General features: G+C 33.8%; 1 protein-coding gene across 2 annotated transcripts; it reads right to left on the bottom strand.

The window, feature by feature from the left end:
- Window positions 1-2,893: 2,893 nt before the first annotated feature.
- Window positions 2,894-6,942, bottom strand: LOC106776126 (zinc finger BED domain-containing protein RICESLEEPER 2). Of its 2 annotated transcripts, XM_022786654.1 has the most exons (3): window positions 6,760-6,942; window positions 6,543-6,624; window positions 2,894-5,062 (listed from the first exon to the last, which is right to left on the bottom strand). In XM_022786654.1, exon 3 carries the CDS (start codon window positions 5,051-5,053, stop codon window positions 3,062-3,064), a length of 1,992 nt encoding a protein of 663 aa, XP_022642375.1. In that variant the 5' UTR covers window positions 5,054-5,062; window positions 6,543-6,624; window positions 6,760-6,942; the 3' UTR covers window positions 2,894-3,061. The 2 variants fall into 2 exon arrangements, with proteins under 2 accessions (XP_022642375.1, XP_014518946.1); XM_014663460.2 differs by lacking the exon at window positions 6,543-6,624.
- Between the last annotated feature and the right edge of the window lie 11,372 nt (window positions 6,943-18,314).

Genomic DNA, 18,314 nt, shown 5'->3' with positions numbered 1-18,314 from the left:
AGTGAAAGACAAATTATTTATACTCGAGACGTTAAGGATTTTTAGGGAAAGGGACAAAATATTTCTTGCTAAGTAGATAATATAAATGTCTCATGTTATTGCAATAGAGACTACAGTAATTTTCTACCACGATCAATCTCGTTGAAGTTAAATAGAATAACGATAAAAAAAAATCTTTAAATATTTAATACAACCAAATATTTGGAACTTAGATTTAATATCATAATTAAGCTATAACCATCTTATGTTATAATAGTGATAATTATAACTATTAACTATAATATATATAATAACAAACATTTTATTTACTGAAACCATTTTATTTAATTAGAAAGAGATCGTTACTACTACTTTTAACCAAAACGAAAATTGTCATTAATCAATATATTTAATATTTACTTAAAACTTAACATACAAAAATCTTAAAATATTGAGATATGAAAATAATAATTATAAATATATTTTATATGTGTGATATGAGATATATCTTAATAATGTGGTCAATTATAAAAAAAAATTCTTTATATATAGTAAAATTATTAGACAAATAATATTCTATTATGCACTTATAATATAACTGGGTTTGAATGAGTTTATATGATTTGACAGTGATAAATTAATTAAAGGACACCAAATATAGCTCAATTTAATTGTCTAAAATCCAAGAAAATAAAATAAAAAGTGGTTGGTGAAACTAAAATTGTGGAAAACACGTTAAGTAGTTGGTGAAGATGAGATAATGCAGTTCCCAGAAAAATGGAAACATAGAGAAATGGAGAGATAGAAAGGAAAAATGGCATGCCCATCAATGTAAATAACTCAGTGTAGTGTTTTCTCTCTTTTGGAAAAGAAACGAGACAAAAAGTTATGGTTCTAATAATTATTTATATTTAGTTTTATTTTATTATTATTCTTTGAAAAAAGATAATTTAGAAAACTATACTATTTTTATTCTTATTTAATAAAATAAATAAATTGAAGGTAAATTCAATCATTCTGGTAGTTCTACCTTTATCTTAATTTATTATTTCTTCTCATAGTTAAAAGGTTAGTTAGTGAAACTATATCTAGTGCCATAATTTTCTTATTTGTGGGTGCTCAATCAATAATATAATCACAATAATAATAATAACAATAATAATAATAATAATAATAATAATAATAATATATTAGCTTTACTTTATTTTCACTATAACTTACAACAAAAAGGACAAACAAATTACGTTTCATTAAAATAAAGAGTTAAAATGATTAGCAATTAAAAATATTGTGAACTGAAGATATCTCCCACCTAATCAAATTATTAATTCGTGCAAATTATGTTCTGCTTTAGTTCTCCTACATATGAAAGATATGTTTATGTTTTTCCTCCACTTATTGAGGAATTTGATGGATTCAATAATAGTCTATAATTGGAGTCTATCAAATTCAAATTAAACTTCGATTGAATATAAGTTTATCTGTTAACAATCCAAAACTGTACTAAACCAGTTACAATCTGAAAGTCAGAAGAAAGAACAGACTTTAGTTAAGTTAATTTAAATTTAAAAAAAACTAATATGCTTTTTCATAATTCTCTAACACACTTAACGAATAACTCAAATGTTTCAACTTATCAGAAGCTGTATATTTCAAAATTTCAGTGAAAAGTCCATTTTCCCAAAAGTACTTTTATTTTTTTTTAATATTAAACTGTTAAATAAGTTTAAACCTTTTAATTATAGTAACATACTCCTAAAATAGTCTTCTAAATCACTTATATAAACTAAGATTAAATGTTTTTTATCTTGGATTATTACGAAACTGGGATATAATCCCTGTACAAAACTTTAAAACAGTTTGATCCTCATTCTTTCAAAAACAATTATTTTCTGCATATGTATTTGTATCTGTTCTGCATATGTGAGAATGATTATGATGGTGCTCTGTTTGCGAATTTGGAACTGTAGAGAAATGGAAGAATACAGAAGATTTGATAGGTGGAGAAGAAAAAAAGACCAGATAAAGAAAAATTTCTTTTTTAAATGGTTAAAAAGTAGTGCATGATTTTATAAAAAAAAAAAAAATAATTAATTTAAAAAATAAAATTTAACACGTGACAGTCACATTTCATTATATCTGGCAACCTAGGTGGAGTGTCGTTTGTCACATAAATGAAATTTTAAAACCATTCAGAACCAGTATTAAAATCATTGTTTTTAAAAGAATCAGGATCAAAATCTTTTAAAGTTTCGCACGGGAATTATTTCCAATTTTGTTTGCGTAATGATACTGAAACTAAAATGATATTTAACTATATAAACTATCTTAACGTGCACAAGCCATTACTGAAACAAAATTGTAGAAGTCTTGACTTCACCCACATTCTCCTTTTCAAGACATGTTCATGTCTCACCCTAGATATTTCTTCTACATGGTGAGATACAAATGAAAGTCGTAAAATGAATGATAATTATCAAGGCCACGTGGTCAAATCAAACTCTAGAAATCAGTTACTGGTGTTTCCAAAATCAGAGGTCCCACAACAGAGATTATGATAATGAAAGTGTTTTGTTTTAAAGAAACAAATTTATGCAATGTTCAATTATTCACTTTTAAATACTAAGACTGATGAAAAATAATGATTTTCGTTTAGGAGGTCTAACTTAATTGGTAGAAAAGGGTATGTGTGGGTTGTTTTAAACTCCTGAGATGTATTGAGTTCCTACAGATAAGAAAAGTATGATGCTAAAAAAAATTTATTCATAGTTGGTCAGACTATAAATACACACCATAGATGAAGAATGGTTGTTTTATGCAGACAAACGTTTAAAGGAAAATTGCCTTGCATGATAAGAAATTAAGTTTTCAAGATGCCCAGACTACCAGAACAGTTAGTAGTAAGCAATGTAAAAGAATCATAAAATAACTTGCTAAGTTGCATAATGCTATGGCAAAATAGAACCAGAGTATAAAAAGGTCAAGAAAATTGAAATGTAGAGTTAGAAGATATATAACTTACATGGGAATATTTCTATGGGGAGAATTGGCATGTACAATTAGAATGCAGGGAAAAAGCAATCTAATTTTCCAGTTCACTCCTTATCCAATCTTGTGAACACACCAAAGCTTGGACAGTAGCAGGATTAAGTGAGCTCCAATCACGATCAAGGACCCTTCCACTGTGATTAAAGGCCAATTCAGGCGCAACCTTTGCCATTGGAATTCCTAAAACATTGCGTGCCATCATGGATAAGACAGGATATCTGGGAGTGTGAACTCTCCACCAGTTCAGTATGTTGAAATCAACATTGCGTGGAAAAAGGGGTTCTTCCAAGTACTTGTCTAGATCTGATTTTGTACCTTCACCCTGTGAAGTTTCATGGAGAAATTTATCAAACCCCATCAATCGATCCCTTGAATCCTTTGCAGAACCTTGTAAGAGAAGTGGGCCATTGCCAACTTGCCAGGCCAGACCTTGATCGTGAGATGCTAATGGGGAGCCTATCGAATGTTCATTGTATAGAGCTTTCACACCATCAAAGACCTCTTCAATTCGACTTCCAGACATGCTGCCATAAATTTGTGGATAATAATAATCTACCAACTTCATCTTGAATCGAGGGTCTAACATCGCAGCAACTGACAACCCTAAACTACATTTCTCCCAGTACTCATCAAACTTGCTTCTCAATCTTGACGCCAAAGAACTGATATACTCATCTGAATTCTTGCACCATTCAATCAAATGCAGCTTAACATCGCAGAGCTCAGGGAAATATATGTTTGCAGTTGGATACTTATTCTTAGTGAAAACATTTATAACCTCAACAAAAAGCTTCAAGTAGCTGGTAACTGCTGTGATTCTCTCCCACTCTACATCAGATAAACAGACTTTGTAGGCAGTGTCATTTTCTTGCAAGAGAATTAAAACATCCTTGAATTCCAAGGCAACTTCAAGCATTGAGTATGTGGAATTCCATTGTGATGCATTATCTAGACATAAGCCCTTTTGACTCAGGATCCCAACTTCTTTAGCCATCTCATTGAACTTTGCCAGTATAATTTGTGAACTTTTAATGTAACCAATAGTTTCACGAATCTTAATGACTATTTCACTTACAGCTCCCAAAGCATGCTGAACCATAGCATTAATAACATTTGCAGCACATCGTATATCAAATAATTGCCCATTACAATAAAGAAACCTGTTTTGCAAAAGTCTATCACCAATTCTAACGGCAATGTTATCACAGGTAGAGCAACTATCCAGTATCATGGAAAATAGTTTACGGTCTATATCCCAATACATTAGGCAACTCATGATAGCTTCTGAAACCATGTCTTCCGTATGAGAAGGATCAATCCTTATAAAATTTAATATCCTCCTTCTTAACTGCCAGGATTCATCGATGTAATTTGATGTCAAACACAAATACTCCGCATCCCCCACAGCATTCCACACATCAGCACTAAGACTGATTTTCCCAGGCAACTTATCCAACATCTCATTAACTTTTTTTTTCTCTCTCTCATAAATCTCAATACAATCAGCCTCAACCCTATTCAACGACACAAGCTCAAACAATGGCTGCAGATTTTTTACAAAAGCTCTGAAACCAACATGCTCAACCATAGCCAATGGATATCCATGTAGAATAATCATACGAGCGAGGTCAAATCGACTCCGTCTTTGATCAAAGTTATTAGTCCCAGGGTTGACAGAGTCATCTTTCAACTGTGTCTGCTCAAATTTAATATTGACAAGACTAAGGGTATTGTCATCCTTGTTTGCATCTTGATCTATATTGAAATTTGCAATTGCTAGAGTTCCTTCCTTTCTCTTTTCTCTTGTAGAAATGTATTGTGCTATGCCATGGCTAGACCTTCTCTGACACCGAATTAAATGGTTCCTTAGATGTGATGTTCCACTGGTACTTGAACCACTAAGTTTCTTTTTGCAATGCCTACAAACAGCCACACAGGTGTCGCCTTTCTTAATCCTATCAAAATCATTCCACACCACCGATTTTAACCTACTAGATTTGACAATGACAGCATCAGACATGTCCATCGCATGAACCTGAAACAAAGTGCCTATCAAATTTAATTCAAACATTTCCATTTAGAGGTTTAAAATGTACTGTATGCTATGTGATGTGATGCATGTGTGTTTATAATGATGAAACTGGAAGAAGGATTTAAATCTAAATTGTAAGAAAGTTGTTACTGTATTGTGGTTTGGAACAACTAGTCCAGTTTTCAGAAGTAATATTCATACAGAGTTTAAAAAAAATATGAATGGATATTATCAGAAGTATTCAGAAAGGGATGGGTTAAGATGAAATACAAAAGGATGGAACAGGGCACAATGTCCGTAAAAGCCTAAAGTTACAAATAAATTCAATACTACAATATTCACGAGTTTCCCAGCATACAATGCTACTAGTTTAAAAGTTTTAAAACTAAAGCTCTAGATAAAGTCTAAGTAATCTTCAGTTCAATAATTGACTAATAAAATAATAGATGCTTAAACTTTTAATCTTGCCTCTAGGCATCATAATGTATCTTAGATCATCAATGGAAGCCTACGTAGTGTACTACTATTTAGTACCAGACACTGTCCAAGTTTAAGAAGCAAGAACTGCATAATGGAAACAATCACATCAAAAAAGTTTATTTGTATTTTAAAAGTTGAAAATAGAAAGACAAAGGATTTTTTGTCACAATTTCACAGAGGGTAACAGCTATCCTTTAATGAAATTTGATTCTTCTAATGGCATCGAAGTCCACTATGTTCACATCAATAAGAAAATGCATCCAGGAAATTTCATTCAACTCTATTAATCCAACATCTATCTAATTAATACTCAACTGCAGAAGTCACTCTCAGGAGAGAATGATCCCTTCTCACAATATGAATTCTTCATTCACTAAGGGTAATATAATTCCGGGAAGAACTACTTGTATAAAATCCAAAGATAAAAACTAGAAAGTGAAGAAGATCATACAAACACGAGAGGTCCAAAATTTCATTACTCAGCCCAGATTGATAGAAAGTAACATGCAGTAGAACCCAATCTCAAAATTCAAAACAAATGTAGCAAAAAAAAATAAAGCTGGTAGTAAGATCATACTTTGCTTTGCATTCTGTTGAATATAGTGAATACTATCTAACACATTTCCCATACCATTCATGATCCATGCTAGAAAATACTAAAATTTAGTCAGAGAGACTTTTAGTTAGTGTACAGGACACTGTTAAAAGTAAAATAAAATAAGATATACAAAACCTAAGAATTTAAAAAGAACATTTGTTACAAATTTTAAAACTAAGAAACGAGAAATCTTGAGTAAATTTATCTTCAACACTTTGCATCGATTCATCACCAAAATTTCACCATTTTCCAGCAAGCAAACTTCCACCCCTGTCATGAGATCAATCGCGTCTAACACCATGCAACCATACAATTCAACCTATGGCAACAAACTAAACATAATAATAACAAAAAGGGCACACCCAAAAGAACACTTCGACTTTTTAAGTGGTAAGTAACCCATACAAATCGTAGATAAACAAAGGAATGATTGAGACAAGTTTGAAACACCCATTAAGAAATTCTGGCTAAATCAACAGAGAATTCCCTGTTACAACCGACAAAACATAAATCAATTCTCTTATTTACGAATAAAAGATCATGAAGATAAAAATAAGTGTATATATGTACAAGAAAAAAAAATGAGAATGGAGTCCTAAAAAATAGGAAAGAGACAGCGTACCGCGTTGGATAATGGGTGGGATTCGGTGTAGTGCGTAAGAAGAATGAAGAAGGGTTTGGAAGAAAACCCTAATTGGAAGGTGAAAGAGGGAAGAAGAAGGAAAACGAAGAAGAGAAAGCAACGTGGTCAGAGAGGCAGAAGCGTCCTATTCATCTGCTATTGTGGAAAGTTAAAAGGAACAAATTCATTTATGTAAACACAATAAAAATATTATATATATATATATATATATATATATATATATATATATATATATATATATATATATATATATATATAAAAGGGGTTTAGTATCTTATGATTAAAATATGAATAAAAACTTTTTTATTAATTAAAATTTAGTATACTTTAAAGATTACATAAATTAATAAACTTGTATATATAAATATAAATTTAGTACGAAAATTTAAAATGTTACATTTTGCATAAATATAAAATTATAATTATAATGTTTCTTTAAACTTATAAACACATTTATTTATTTTTTGAAAATAATGTTTTTTTTTTATGAATTAATATTATAAGTCGAAAGATCATCAAGTTAAATGTCTTTTATTGCTATGGTCTTATTAATATAGTACACAGACTCTTAAATTTAAGTTGTCTCGCGTGACACGGTAAGTGTTGTTAGTGTCAAGTGTTAGAATTTTAATTTAATTTTAATATTTAATTTTTTTATTTTATTTAATTTTAATTTTTATAAATAAAATAATATTATTTTTTTCAAATTGTATAAAATTTATTTTTTGTACAATTTTATGTGGATACTTTTATTAAAATTAATATTTTAATAAATAATTTTGAAAAAATTAATTAACTCTAAAATCTATATCAAATTGAAACTAAAAGTTAACTTTTGACTTTTAAAAAAATTACAAATTGATATGTAATACAATTTATACATTGTTAATGGAAAAAATCAAATTAAATTACTTTGAAAAGGTGAGAACACAATTAAGAAAAAAAAAATTAAAGAACCAATTTGATATTTGATAAAAAAAAATTAAACCTAAAAGATACAATAAAATAATAACTGCTATGTAAAAAGTATTTATTGTTTTTTTTATCTTTATAATCTTATAGATAGTTAGTCCTCCAACTCAACTATCCAAAATTTAAATGAGATGAACTCGATTTACCACTTAGATGCAAGATGACTTGTATTTATTTATTTCTTAATTTATAATAACATACAAAGAATGTTTTCTAGTTTTCTATAAATAAATTATTTCAAAATTTTAAAATTAAAATAAAAAATCCACGTTTGATGAACGAGAAAGAGTGGAAAGCTAACTATTTTATCTTCTACTTTTACAATTAATGTCAAACAGAAATATCTTATTATATTGTCATAAATTTAAATAATATATTAAATAAGGTGTCTCGTTATATATAGATATATAAAGAAGAGAAACGTCAATATAACAACTAGGAAATATATTCATATATTAATGGATTTAATTCACTTTATACACCCTAGTAACCACTTTATTTTAAGGGAATTAGTGTAATATTTTTTTTAATTAAATAATTATTCATTAAATTTTATCTTTATAAAATCTTTTAAATGAAATAAAACTTTTAAATTAAACAATTAATAAATTAAGACTACAGAAAAGAGCTAAATATAAAGCTTCAAGGGAATGAGCTACATCAGAAGAATCTGAAGGTACTGACACTAATGATTGTAATCTTTTGTAGGTACTTAAAGATGAAGAGGTAGATAAAGGAGGAACAATCCACTCACAAGACATACCACTCTGAGCTGATATAAAGGTGAAGTATAAGAAGAAGGAGTGGGTAGTGAAAGAGCTTAAAGAGAAAGGAGTGGTGGAGATTGAAGCACCATACTCCAAACATACCAAGAAGGTGGATAGAAGGAAGTTGAGCAGTTGGTGCACCAAAGACACCAACATGAATGAAGGAAGAGACGTGATTTGCTGGAGGACATACTATTTGTTGTAAAACATTAGTTTCAGTTTATTTTATTTTGGACATATAATTTCTGGATTTTTAAACAATTTTTAGGTAGCATCAACTGAGGGATGCTAATTATTTTTTGTATCTATTGAGGGAAACAGGTAAGTACACCTACTGAAAGGTGTTGGGAGGCACTTACTAATGTGTGCTAGAAGGTTTGGGTCAGGCCCGTGACGTTAAACAAGCGCTACCTAGGAGGCAACCCAGTTGATTTTTTTTCTTGTTTTTAACTCTGTTCTAGGTGCATTATAGGTTTGAATGTTGCATATGAGAGGGGAAAGGCATACAATTAAAAAATTCAAAGTTGAAATCAAGTGTTATAGGTTTGAACACGTGAAAGCAAGCAAAGAAGAGAAAAAAAAAATTAATGCTCGCCGCTGAGCGGTGGCGGCGCAGACCCTAACACGGGCTTTTAAAAGCTCAGCGTTTTGGGGGGTTTTGCACTTTGAAAATTCCTCTTCAAAGTTCGCCCAAGCGGTCTCTACGAACCCTAGCACCTATCTTTCACTTTCAAGAGCTTTCCAAAGGATTTTTTCCACTTTTCCCATGACCCACTCACAAAAATCTCATCTTTCAACCATTCCATTGTCAAAATGTTTTGTTTTTGGTGAGAGCTTTGCATTGGGAGGCATTCATCATCAATTAAAAAGAGTTTGCAAGCATCTAAAGGATCTCCACTCAAGTAAGTTATGCAATTTCATTTTTAGGGTTTCTAAAATTGAAATTTGATGAAGAACATGTGTAGGAACATGAAAATTAGGGCTTTTGAATTCTATGAATGGTTTGATGAAATAAAAACCTTTTGCACCGATTGAATTGCATAAATTTGGTCTCGAATGGTGAAATTTATGATTGAGTGGAGATTAAAGCATTTAGGAAAGGGTTTTTGCAAAACCCTCGACGACGCCGCTAAGTGGTCACTTGGACGATGAGCAGTGGGCGTTAGGTTTTGAGTGGTTGATTTATTTCTGATACAGGGACGCTGAGGGGTCCTGATTCTTGCTTCAGCGTTGGACAGTGCTTGATTAGGAGTATAATTGATGATTATTTAACCTCTAATGATGAATGAATTTTTGTGGTTTTATGAACTTCATTTGATGTAGGGATGTCGTCATCTTCAAGGAGGGTGAAGACTGTTGGGAACAAGAGGAAAAAGTCGAAGAGGCCGAGAAGATTTTATTCCCATATATAGGTTCCTTTCCAGGAAACATGAGGAGCATTATGTGATTGTTCAAGAGAGAACACTATTGATGGAGAGTAAGGCTATTTTTATTCCAGACTTGGCTCTTGAGTTTGGGTTGGAGATTGAGAGAAGAAATTGGGAAAAGCTAGCTACATATCATGCGCCAACTAGTATTGAACTTGTGAAGGAGATCTATAAAAATGCCTTACCTAGAGGAGAAGTGTCGATGGGGAGACACACTAGTTATGTTAGGGGGCAGGCCATCCGATATGATCCCGATACTATCAACAACTTCTTAGGCACTGAGTGTCCAGGTGAGCAGTGCTAGTTTGCGCTGAACTTAGGGGAGTTCAGAGAGTATGGAGAGATTGAGAGGGTTATGTGTGTCCCTGGAGGACACTTTCAGAGAAACCTGAATGGAGTGCCCATCACCATAAAGAGGGCAGATCTGACACCCTTGGCGAAGTATTGGATGACATTTACTCATGCCAATGCTCAGTCGTGCTCCCACGTTTCTGATATCACCACGCACATGATTAAGTTCATCTATTGTATGTTGAGGAAGATGGACGTGAATGTTGGTGAGGTCATCGCCAACGAGATTCAGAGTTGCGCTACTACTATAAGTAGCAGGACACCCTTAGGGCATCTGTCCCTGATCACCTATTTGTGCCAGCAGGCTGGGTGGAAACTTTTGTTCCACCGTTTAAGAGGCCCAGAAAAGTCATAGATGCCTCCTATTATCGACAATTCTGTGGAGGAGACGAGGCAACTGGAGCAGCGCATAGGAGACGTCCTAGGAGAGGAGCAGCCCAGCAGGAGGATGAACCTGCACAGCATGCAGAGCCGTTTCAGATGAGGGACATGTATATGACCATGATGGAGGCTAGGCTGGAGTCTCTCCGTAGAGGGCAGGTAGCTACTGCCGAGATGATAGTAGGATTGTATGATCAACCACCAGTGCACATGTGACTATGGATGAGTTCCATAACACTATAGCATGGCCTCCGGAGCAGGCACAGGGGAGTGGAGTTGGGGCAGTTGAAGCTCTAGACACGGGCGAGGATGATGAGGAGGATGATTTCGAGGATGCTGAGGATGGAGATCAAGAGGACTCAAATGATGATATGAGCTGAGAGGGCGTCTACTAATGAATGTCAATGCTTAGAATAGGGGTTTTATCTTTCTCTTTTGTACTTTGAATTTTTAGAATAGGTTGAATTTTGTCGAGTAGTGTAGGTGTTTGTGTTTGGCTTGAACACCTTTTCTGATTATGGTCTGACTTGATTGTTATTGCATGATAAGTTTTCTTAATGATGATTGGATGTGGATGATAATTGAGTCTGTGTTGCATGCTGATATACAGGTGAATTGTTCACTAGCTGTGCGAACAAATGTGTGATGATTTATGATTATGGTTATGATTCTAAGAAGGGTGTATGAATGATGTTTGAGAAAAACATAGCTGTGTGAGGTATTGAGCTTCAGAGTTTTTATTGGTATATGTGCTATTCATATGGAAGCATGAATGATATTGCCTGAATCTTTATGATTGATTGAATTGCATGTGTATGTCATTTGATCAAGGCCATTTTTGGAAGCCATACGTAGCCAAATATTCGCCCAAAGTAAAGAGAATATGTTTGTTCTACCCTTTTTGAACCCTAGCCTTGAAACAGGATTGAAACCCTTGCTTTGAAGATCTTTTACCTTGAGTTGGGTTGAGAATAATTGTATGATAATGATAAGGTTCAAGTTTGGGGTTGTTGGGGGAAATTGAAAGGCAAAAGTAAGGCATTGAGCTCAAGTGTTGAATTAAAGAAAAGCATGAGAAAGAAAAGAGAAGAAAAGAAAAAGCATGAAAGATGAGCTCAATGTAAAAATAAAAGGAAAAAAAAAAAAGGAAGTTGAGAATGAGTGAGATAGGTTAAAAAGAGAGTTGTACTTGAACTTTGAATGTTAAAATAACTCTCTTAACTCAAGGATTTTGTGTTCCAGAAGAACCAATTTTTCTTGTTAGCCCAACCTCATTATAAGCCTTGGAAAAGTCCTTATGATGACATTTGTATGTGATAATGTTGATTTTAGTAGATGAAGGGCAATTTCGTTTCATGTAACATGTGAATGGCAGAGAGATGGAGTGACCTCTTAAACACTTGAGTGATTGAGTGAAACACTTGCTTGGAGAGGATTGATAAATTGTATGATTACATCTTGCTTAGTTGATTGATCATTCATAAGTAAAGCATCTGTTGGAAAAGTATGTGATTATGTGAACTGAATTGAATAGAAGCATATATGCATCTTGATAAGATTCCACTGAAAATCTAAATTGAGTAATTACTTGTTGTGAGAAAAATGAATTTTGGGATTGTTGAACTATTTTGATGAAAAAGTGGAAAGCCAAGTTTTGTCTTGTTTGCTTGAGGAAAAGTAAAGTTCTAAGTTTGGGGTTGTGATAACGGTCTAAAAACCGTTATTTTTATACTTAAAATTGATATCAAAACACACCCTTTTTGCCTTAGAATGAGCACGGAATCAAGCAAAACAATTAGTTTAGTCAAAAGAGAGTTGTTTTTAGAGATATTATGCTTGTTTTTGCATTATTTTGTAGGATTTGATGAGATTTGGGGATAGAAGCGAAGAAGGGAGGACTTAGACTCAAGAAAAGAAGAAAAAAAGGAAGAAAAGAATAGTCAAGTTCACCACTCAGCGCTATTTCCAGCGCTGAGCGCCAGCTTCGAAGGTGAGTCCACTGTCTCTCGCTTGAGCGGCGCCGCTGAGCGTCCAACGATTTGGAGGCAAACCACTAAGTGGCGGAATGGACCGCTGAGCGGTTGGCGACTTGGAGGCAAACCGCTGAGCGCTGGAATGCTGGACTTGGGCTTAAATTTTGTTACTTTTATGTGTTATAAATAGCCCCAGTGCGACCTTCAGAGTAATCTTTTGGCAAGCAGAGACGTCTAGAGCACGTCTACACTCCTTGAAGGTGGTTTCTTGGATGCTTAGGCTCTAATTTACCAAATCTAGGGTTTACTCTATCATCTTTTCCATTAATTCCATTTAGTTTCACCATGCCTATAGTGAACTAAACCTTTTGTGATGGAGACCAATTCCAGCTGAAACCATGTGGAACGAAGCTTCAAACCGGAAGAGATCAACAATGTTTGAAGGTGCAACGGAAATGTATGAATGATGGAGAGTTTGAAGTGTTTATGGTGAAGAGAGGTGTATGTGTGAACCCTCACAGCTTAGAAGGCCTTCCTACAGAGGAAGGAAGCTAGAGGAATGGGAGAAGAAGTCGAAACTTCAGAGAGAGACTTAAGAGCAAAAAGGCTGGAAATCAAATTCTGCAGCATTTCACTAAGCTCAAAAGTGGTTTTTACAAGGTATTGGCCCTCCTATTTATAGATGATGAGGAGCCTTTAATCTGACCCATTTCCCCCTTAAAACCAAATACATTTCGGTTAGAAGTAGCTTGCACATGGAGGAGAAAATCCCACGCTTGGAAGAGGCAATTCCCATGCTGCAATCCACGTCATTTTTCCAATCCGTGAGTCAACCATGTGCATTCTTCTTGGGGCAGCTCCATATTTGATAAATTCACCCCCTCCCTTTGTGGAAATGTCTCTTTTACCCTTCTCCTTAGGTTGGGTTGTTGGACTTTAGTTATTGGGCTTGGGCCCAAGTCCATGGTGTCCTAGCCTTTAATGGATCCTACAAAACAACATAATTTGTTTTAATAAAGAAAATACTTCTAAGACTTTAAAGAAAATTTTAAGAAAATCTTTAAAAGTCCTTCTTTAACTTCCCTTTCTTTGCCTTAGCTTGAGTTGGTACTCCTTTGAATGGAATGCCCTAAATGGGTTTCCATCATGTTAGGTAACAGTGTAATCCTTTTGAAACTCTTTTATATTGAAATTCTTGTTTTATTCATATGCTTGTATTCTCAATTGTTGGGTTTCTTATCTATGATTAATGCTCTTATCGTTTAACTCATTCGGTAAGAAGATATTTGCATTTGTCGATACAGAGACGTATGGGGAAGTCATGAACTGATAGGAATTCCCTTGATTAAACAATATTGCCTAGAGATAGGGGTAGGACGATCAATTGTATTTGCTTCTGTAATATATTGCATTGTTAATTACTTAGGGAGGCTAGAGATGGTGAACTAGTAATTAGTGGTAGGCTCTTTTCGCCGAGAGATCGGATTTAGAGTATGCTAAGAAAGTTTGCATGACAATTTGATAATAAAGCGAATTTAATAAGAAAAGTAGATATAAGAGAGTGGATAAGGATGAAATTGTAAACCCCAACAACTCCATTAATTCATATATTTTCTTTGCCAATTGATTCACTTGCATTTGCATGTTTATTTTCGCTTTGCATACAACTACAAAATTATTTCCTTTTCAAGTCTTATGCAATCAATCTACGTGAAAGATAAGACCTAAGAGTCATTTGGGAGAACGATACTCGATCTTACCGTTTATATTACTTAATAACGATCTGCTACACTTGCAGAGGTTTAACACTAAGTTTACTCAAGGAAGAGACAATTTAGATGTTGTACTAAAATCATCTGGCAGAGCTATTTACAGACAAGGAATAGGCTACAAATCTCAATCTAGCAGAACCAGTACTAAGAGATTTATTGATTTAAGCAAACTGCTAAGTGATGGGTGTCGCGGCCCATACAAATTTGATTGCATATTAGGAATGCAGTATAGCTAGGGAATGACCCCTAGGTCGTCTCCCAAAGACCAATTTTACGGTTCAAGAATCAAGTCAAACACGGAGGGGGGGGGGGTTGAAAGTGTTTCTGTGAATGCAATTCGACTAAATTAAAGCACGAAAATTAAACCTAACTCACAATATTGAAACGGATGGACACTAAAGCTAACATTACAACTAAATTATCACAACTAAAAATANAAAGCATTAAAGTAAAAGAAAATATTAAATGCCTAACACTGTAACAAAAATATCTAAATATAATTAAAGCCATTAAAATGCAACACTAAATTTAATGGATGAAAAAAAAAACTACTAAACATATAATGTAAAACATTCCTAAAGCAAAAGAAAAAAAATAAAATAAAATAAAATAAATAAAAATTAAAGTTGCACCCTAAATTCACATGATCCATGCTTTTTTTAAAATGAAAGAAATTGAAACCCACATGGCTGGTACCGTGTGCACATGAATGCAAAGGTAATTTCTAATTCAAATAAAAGTAACATAAGAAAACCATTTTCTCTTGAATCCGTGAGCTCCTCTTCCCAAGACATCCAAATTCATTTTTTTTATTCAATGAACAATTTGTCAACTTGTTCTCTTTGCTGCCACTCATTCTCCAAGCAATGCATCAATTTTTTTTCTCCAAATACCACCTCCGTACAACACACACCAACTTCCTCCTTATCACTTCTTCATTTGCAATTAAATAAAAGGGGCTAAATTCCTACACCTACACCTATTCGGCTGTCAGCATCCTACACCTCCATCCTATCTAATCTAATTTCAATTCATTTAAAAGAAATGCAAAGAAAATAAAATGCTAGCTCATTCACGAGAATTGCTTCAAAATGAGAATGAAATTTATGCAAGTGCAACCATTGAGTAAAAGGAAAAAGGCACATTATGGTCAGCTAGAAAAGTAGATGTCTCCTAAAATTGATATCCTAAAAGGTGCAAGGAAATAGAAGCAACCCCATTCACTGTCAAGATTTTGAATTTCAATGCAAAACAAAAATAAAAAGCAAATGGGGATGAGTAGCTGTCTGCCGCGACCTTCCCAAGGTAAGGGTATCTTCTTTCTTTCTCATAAAAATAAAAAGGAATGCTATAAAGATGAGTGACCCATGGACATGAGAACACCTTGCTCTTTCATTCAAAGAAAATAAATGTGTGCACCGTGAGCTAATTGTTGCAGCGCTGCATCTCCTTCTAATCACCAATTTCCATTACTTTTTTAAAGGCAAAATGAAAGCAAATGCTAAAGTGTGTGACGGCTGCAACAGAGAATCAACGTAAGTCTTCCTTCAAAAGAAAAGTAAATGTTACATGTGTTATTACCCTTCCAGCTACAGCACCGCACACTCCTCCTAATTCAATCACTACTTGCAGCTATTAAAATAAAAGTAAGGATGCTCATGCAAATATAAAGGATAAAAAAAAAAATGACAACAACGCATAATTTCATTCTCCATTCATCCATTATCCATCACCATCCACATTGTTTCAAAAATATGCTCAGCCACCAAAAACCAACGTTCCAGAACCGAGAGAGTCAAAAATAAAATGTGACGGATGGCTATTTCCTTCCTAGGGCCGTAAGTCCTTCTTTTTGGGTGGGGTCCACCCAACCCTAGGTAGGACATGTGTCACCAAAATTTGGGCCTCAACATATTTTTAATGGCCCAATGTTCAAAGGTTGTCTAAAAAAAAACTAGACTTTTAAATTACACATTGATTAATTCCAAACTACTAAATTAAAATGTAACTAATTCTAAATTTTCCATGCAGAGAGTCTTGAATTATTTTGATAGCACTCCAAATGTCCTAAATTGTGTTTCCAAAATTTTCCCTGAAAATAATAATGCAAATAATTAGCTTAGAAAATCCAAATTAATTAAAATAAGAATTTTCGATCAAATTAAGCATAATTAGGAAAAACGGGAAGATATCAGACAATTAAGCACAATTCCCTGATTAATTCTAGCACAATAAACTAAGTGAAATCAATAAAATATCGACTCATCAAAATAGACCACACTTAGTCTTTTGCACTCCTGGGCAAAATCAAGACGCAAATCAGGGAACAGGTCAACAGAAATCAGGGAATTGACACAGACTCAACAGACAGAAAACAAAGACTCACAATGAAAGAAACAAACAGAATTACATTCCTCAAGAAATCTGGACGATGAAAGGAAGTGGACAGTATCCAACACAGAATCAGAGAAAGCAGATACTCAGAGAAATCATCTAAGCAATTCAAAGCATGGCAAAATAATCAATCAGTTCAAGAGGTGAATCAAAAGCAACAGAACCTCACAGATGCACTATCAGTGTTTCTCTCAAGTGTCTAAGGTAAACAAATTCAACTCAATGCACTCAAGAAAACAAGCAACAACAGTCTTGACAAGTCTCTAATATCAACACTCAAAACATATGCATGTTCAAATCAAAAGGTCTTTTATGGATGCAATGGGGTCAAGGAAAATGGAGGATAAAATATGGATGAGAAACTACAAACCAAAAGGAATAGAGGAGCAATGGGGAACAAGTGAAAACACAGTCAAATCACACCCAAAACCCTCTAATCCAATCCTCTTCTTGACTCCATTATTCACACAATTTTTTTAATTTTTCTTATTTTTCTGTATATATTTTTTTTTCTTTTTTTTTTCATCTTGTCTCTTTTCTTTTCCTCTCTATTTAGAACACAACTGTAAGAGACAAGATACACATCATATTCACAAAAACGAAAACAAGAAGAGGAACCAACTAGCCAATTCATTAGAATCCCCAAGGAGACCACACTTATTCCCAAAACAACTTCAAAGCTCCAAAATTCCCTAAGGTTAAGGTAATCATGTTTTTTTCACATAGGGCCAGTGTATGAGCTTCAAAACAAAGAAATGGGGAAAGTAAAGGCTCAAAGGGGCTATCAATGGATCACAACAAGGTAGGCTCATCTGGCTAAAGAGGCTCAACAACAAAATTGCCTTTATCACTTCCAAACATGCATATCAATCAAGAATCATCAAAAAGAGTCAAGCCAAGGCATATGTGCAAGCAATCAAGAGACATATCACACACAAGAAAGAATATTAAGTGGCTCAAATCTCACACAGGGCATTTCTGTCACAATCAAATCACCCTCTCAAACATCATAATAATCTTTCCAAGCACAGAAAAGCAAGGATATCCAACAAATCAGAGTATCAATGAAGTGAAGGAAAAACTGACAACCTAAACAAAGTCCAGAAATCAAGAGAAATATGCAAGACTGTATACAAGACACAAAAAAAACCTACCTAGAAAAGAAAAAAATTTAACGCAAAAAACATAAACTAATCAAAGAAAAATCAGAATCTCCCCCAATAGACCACACTTAAACTACACAGTGTCCTCAATGTGTCACAAGCATCAAATCAGAAATCAAAACAGTCAACAGATCAAGGACAAGTGCAATTCAAGTAGGAAAAGGGGAAGAAGGGAAAGAAGAAAACTCCCCTGATCATGGTGGCAGTTGCCAATTTTGGACTTTCAGGGAGATCTCTTCCACCACCGGATTCAGCAAGGAAGTCTTGAGGAAGAACTGCTTCATCCTCCAAATTTGATCGAGCAGGGAGATGTCCTCCACAGCTGGATCTAAGA

This window comes from Vigna radiata, chromosome 10 (assembly GCF_000741045.1).
Source record: "Vigna radiata var. radiata cultivar VC1973A chromosome 10, Vradiata_ver6, whole genome shotgun sequence".
In the NCBI taxonomy this organism is placed as follows: Eukaryota; Viridiplantae; Streptophyta; class Magnoliopsida; order Fabales; family Fabaceae; genus Vigna; species Vigna radiata.
This window is presented reverse-complemented; position numbering and strand designations above follow the sequence as displayed.

Bases quoted from the DNA above. Each gene is read 5' to 3' on its own strand.
- LOC106776126 (XM_022786654.1), bottom strand. From the start codon at position 5,053: ATGGACATGTCTGATGCTGTCATTGTCAAATCTAGTAGGTTAAAATCG.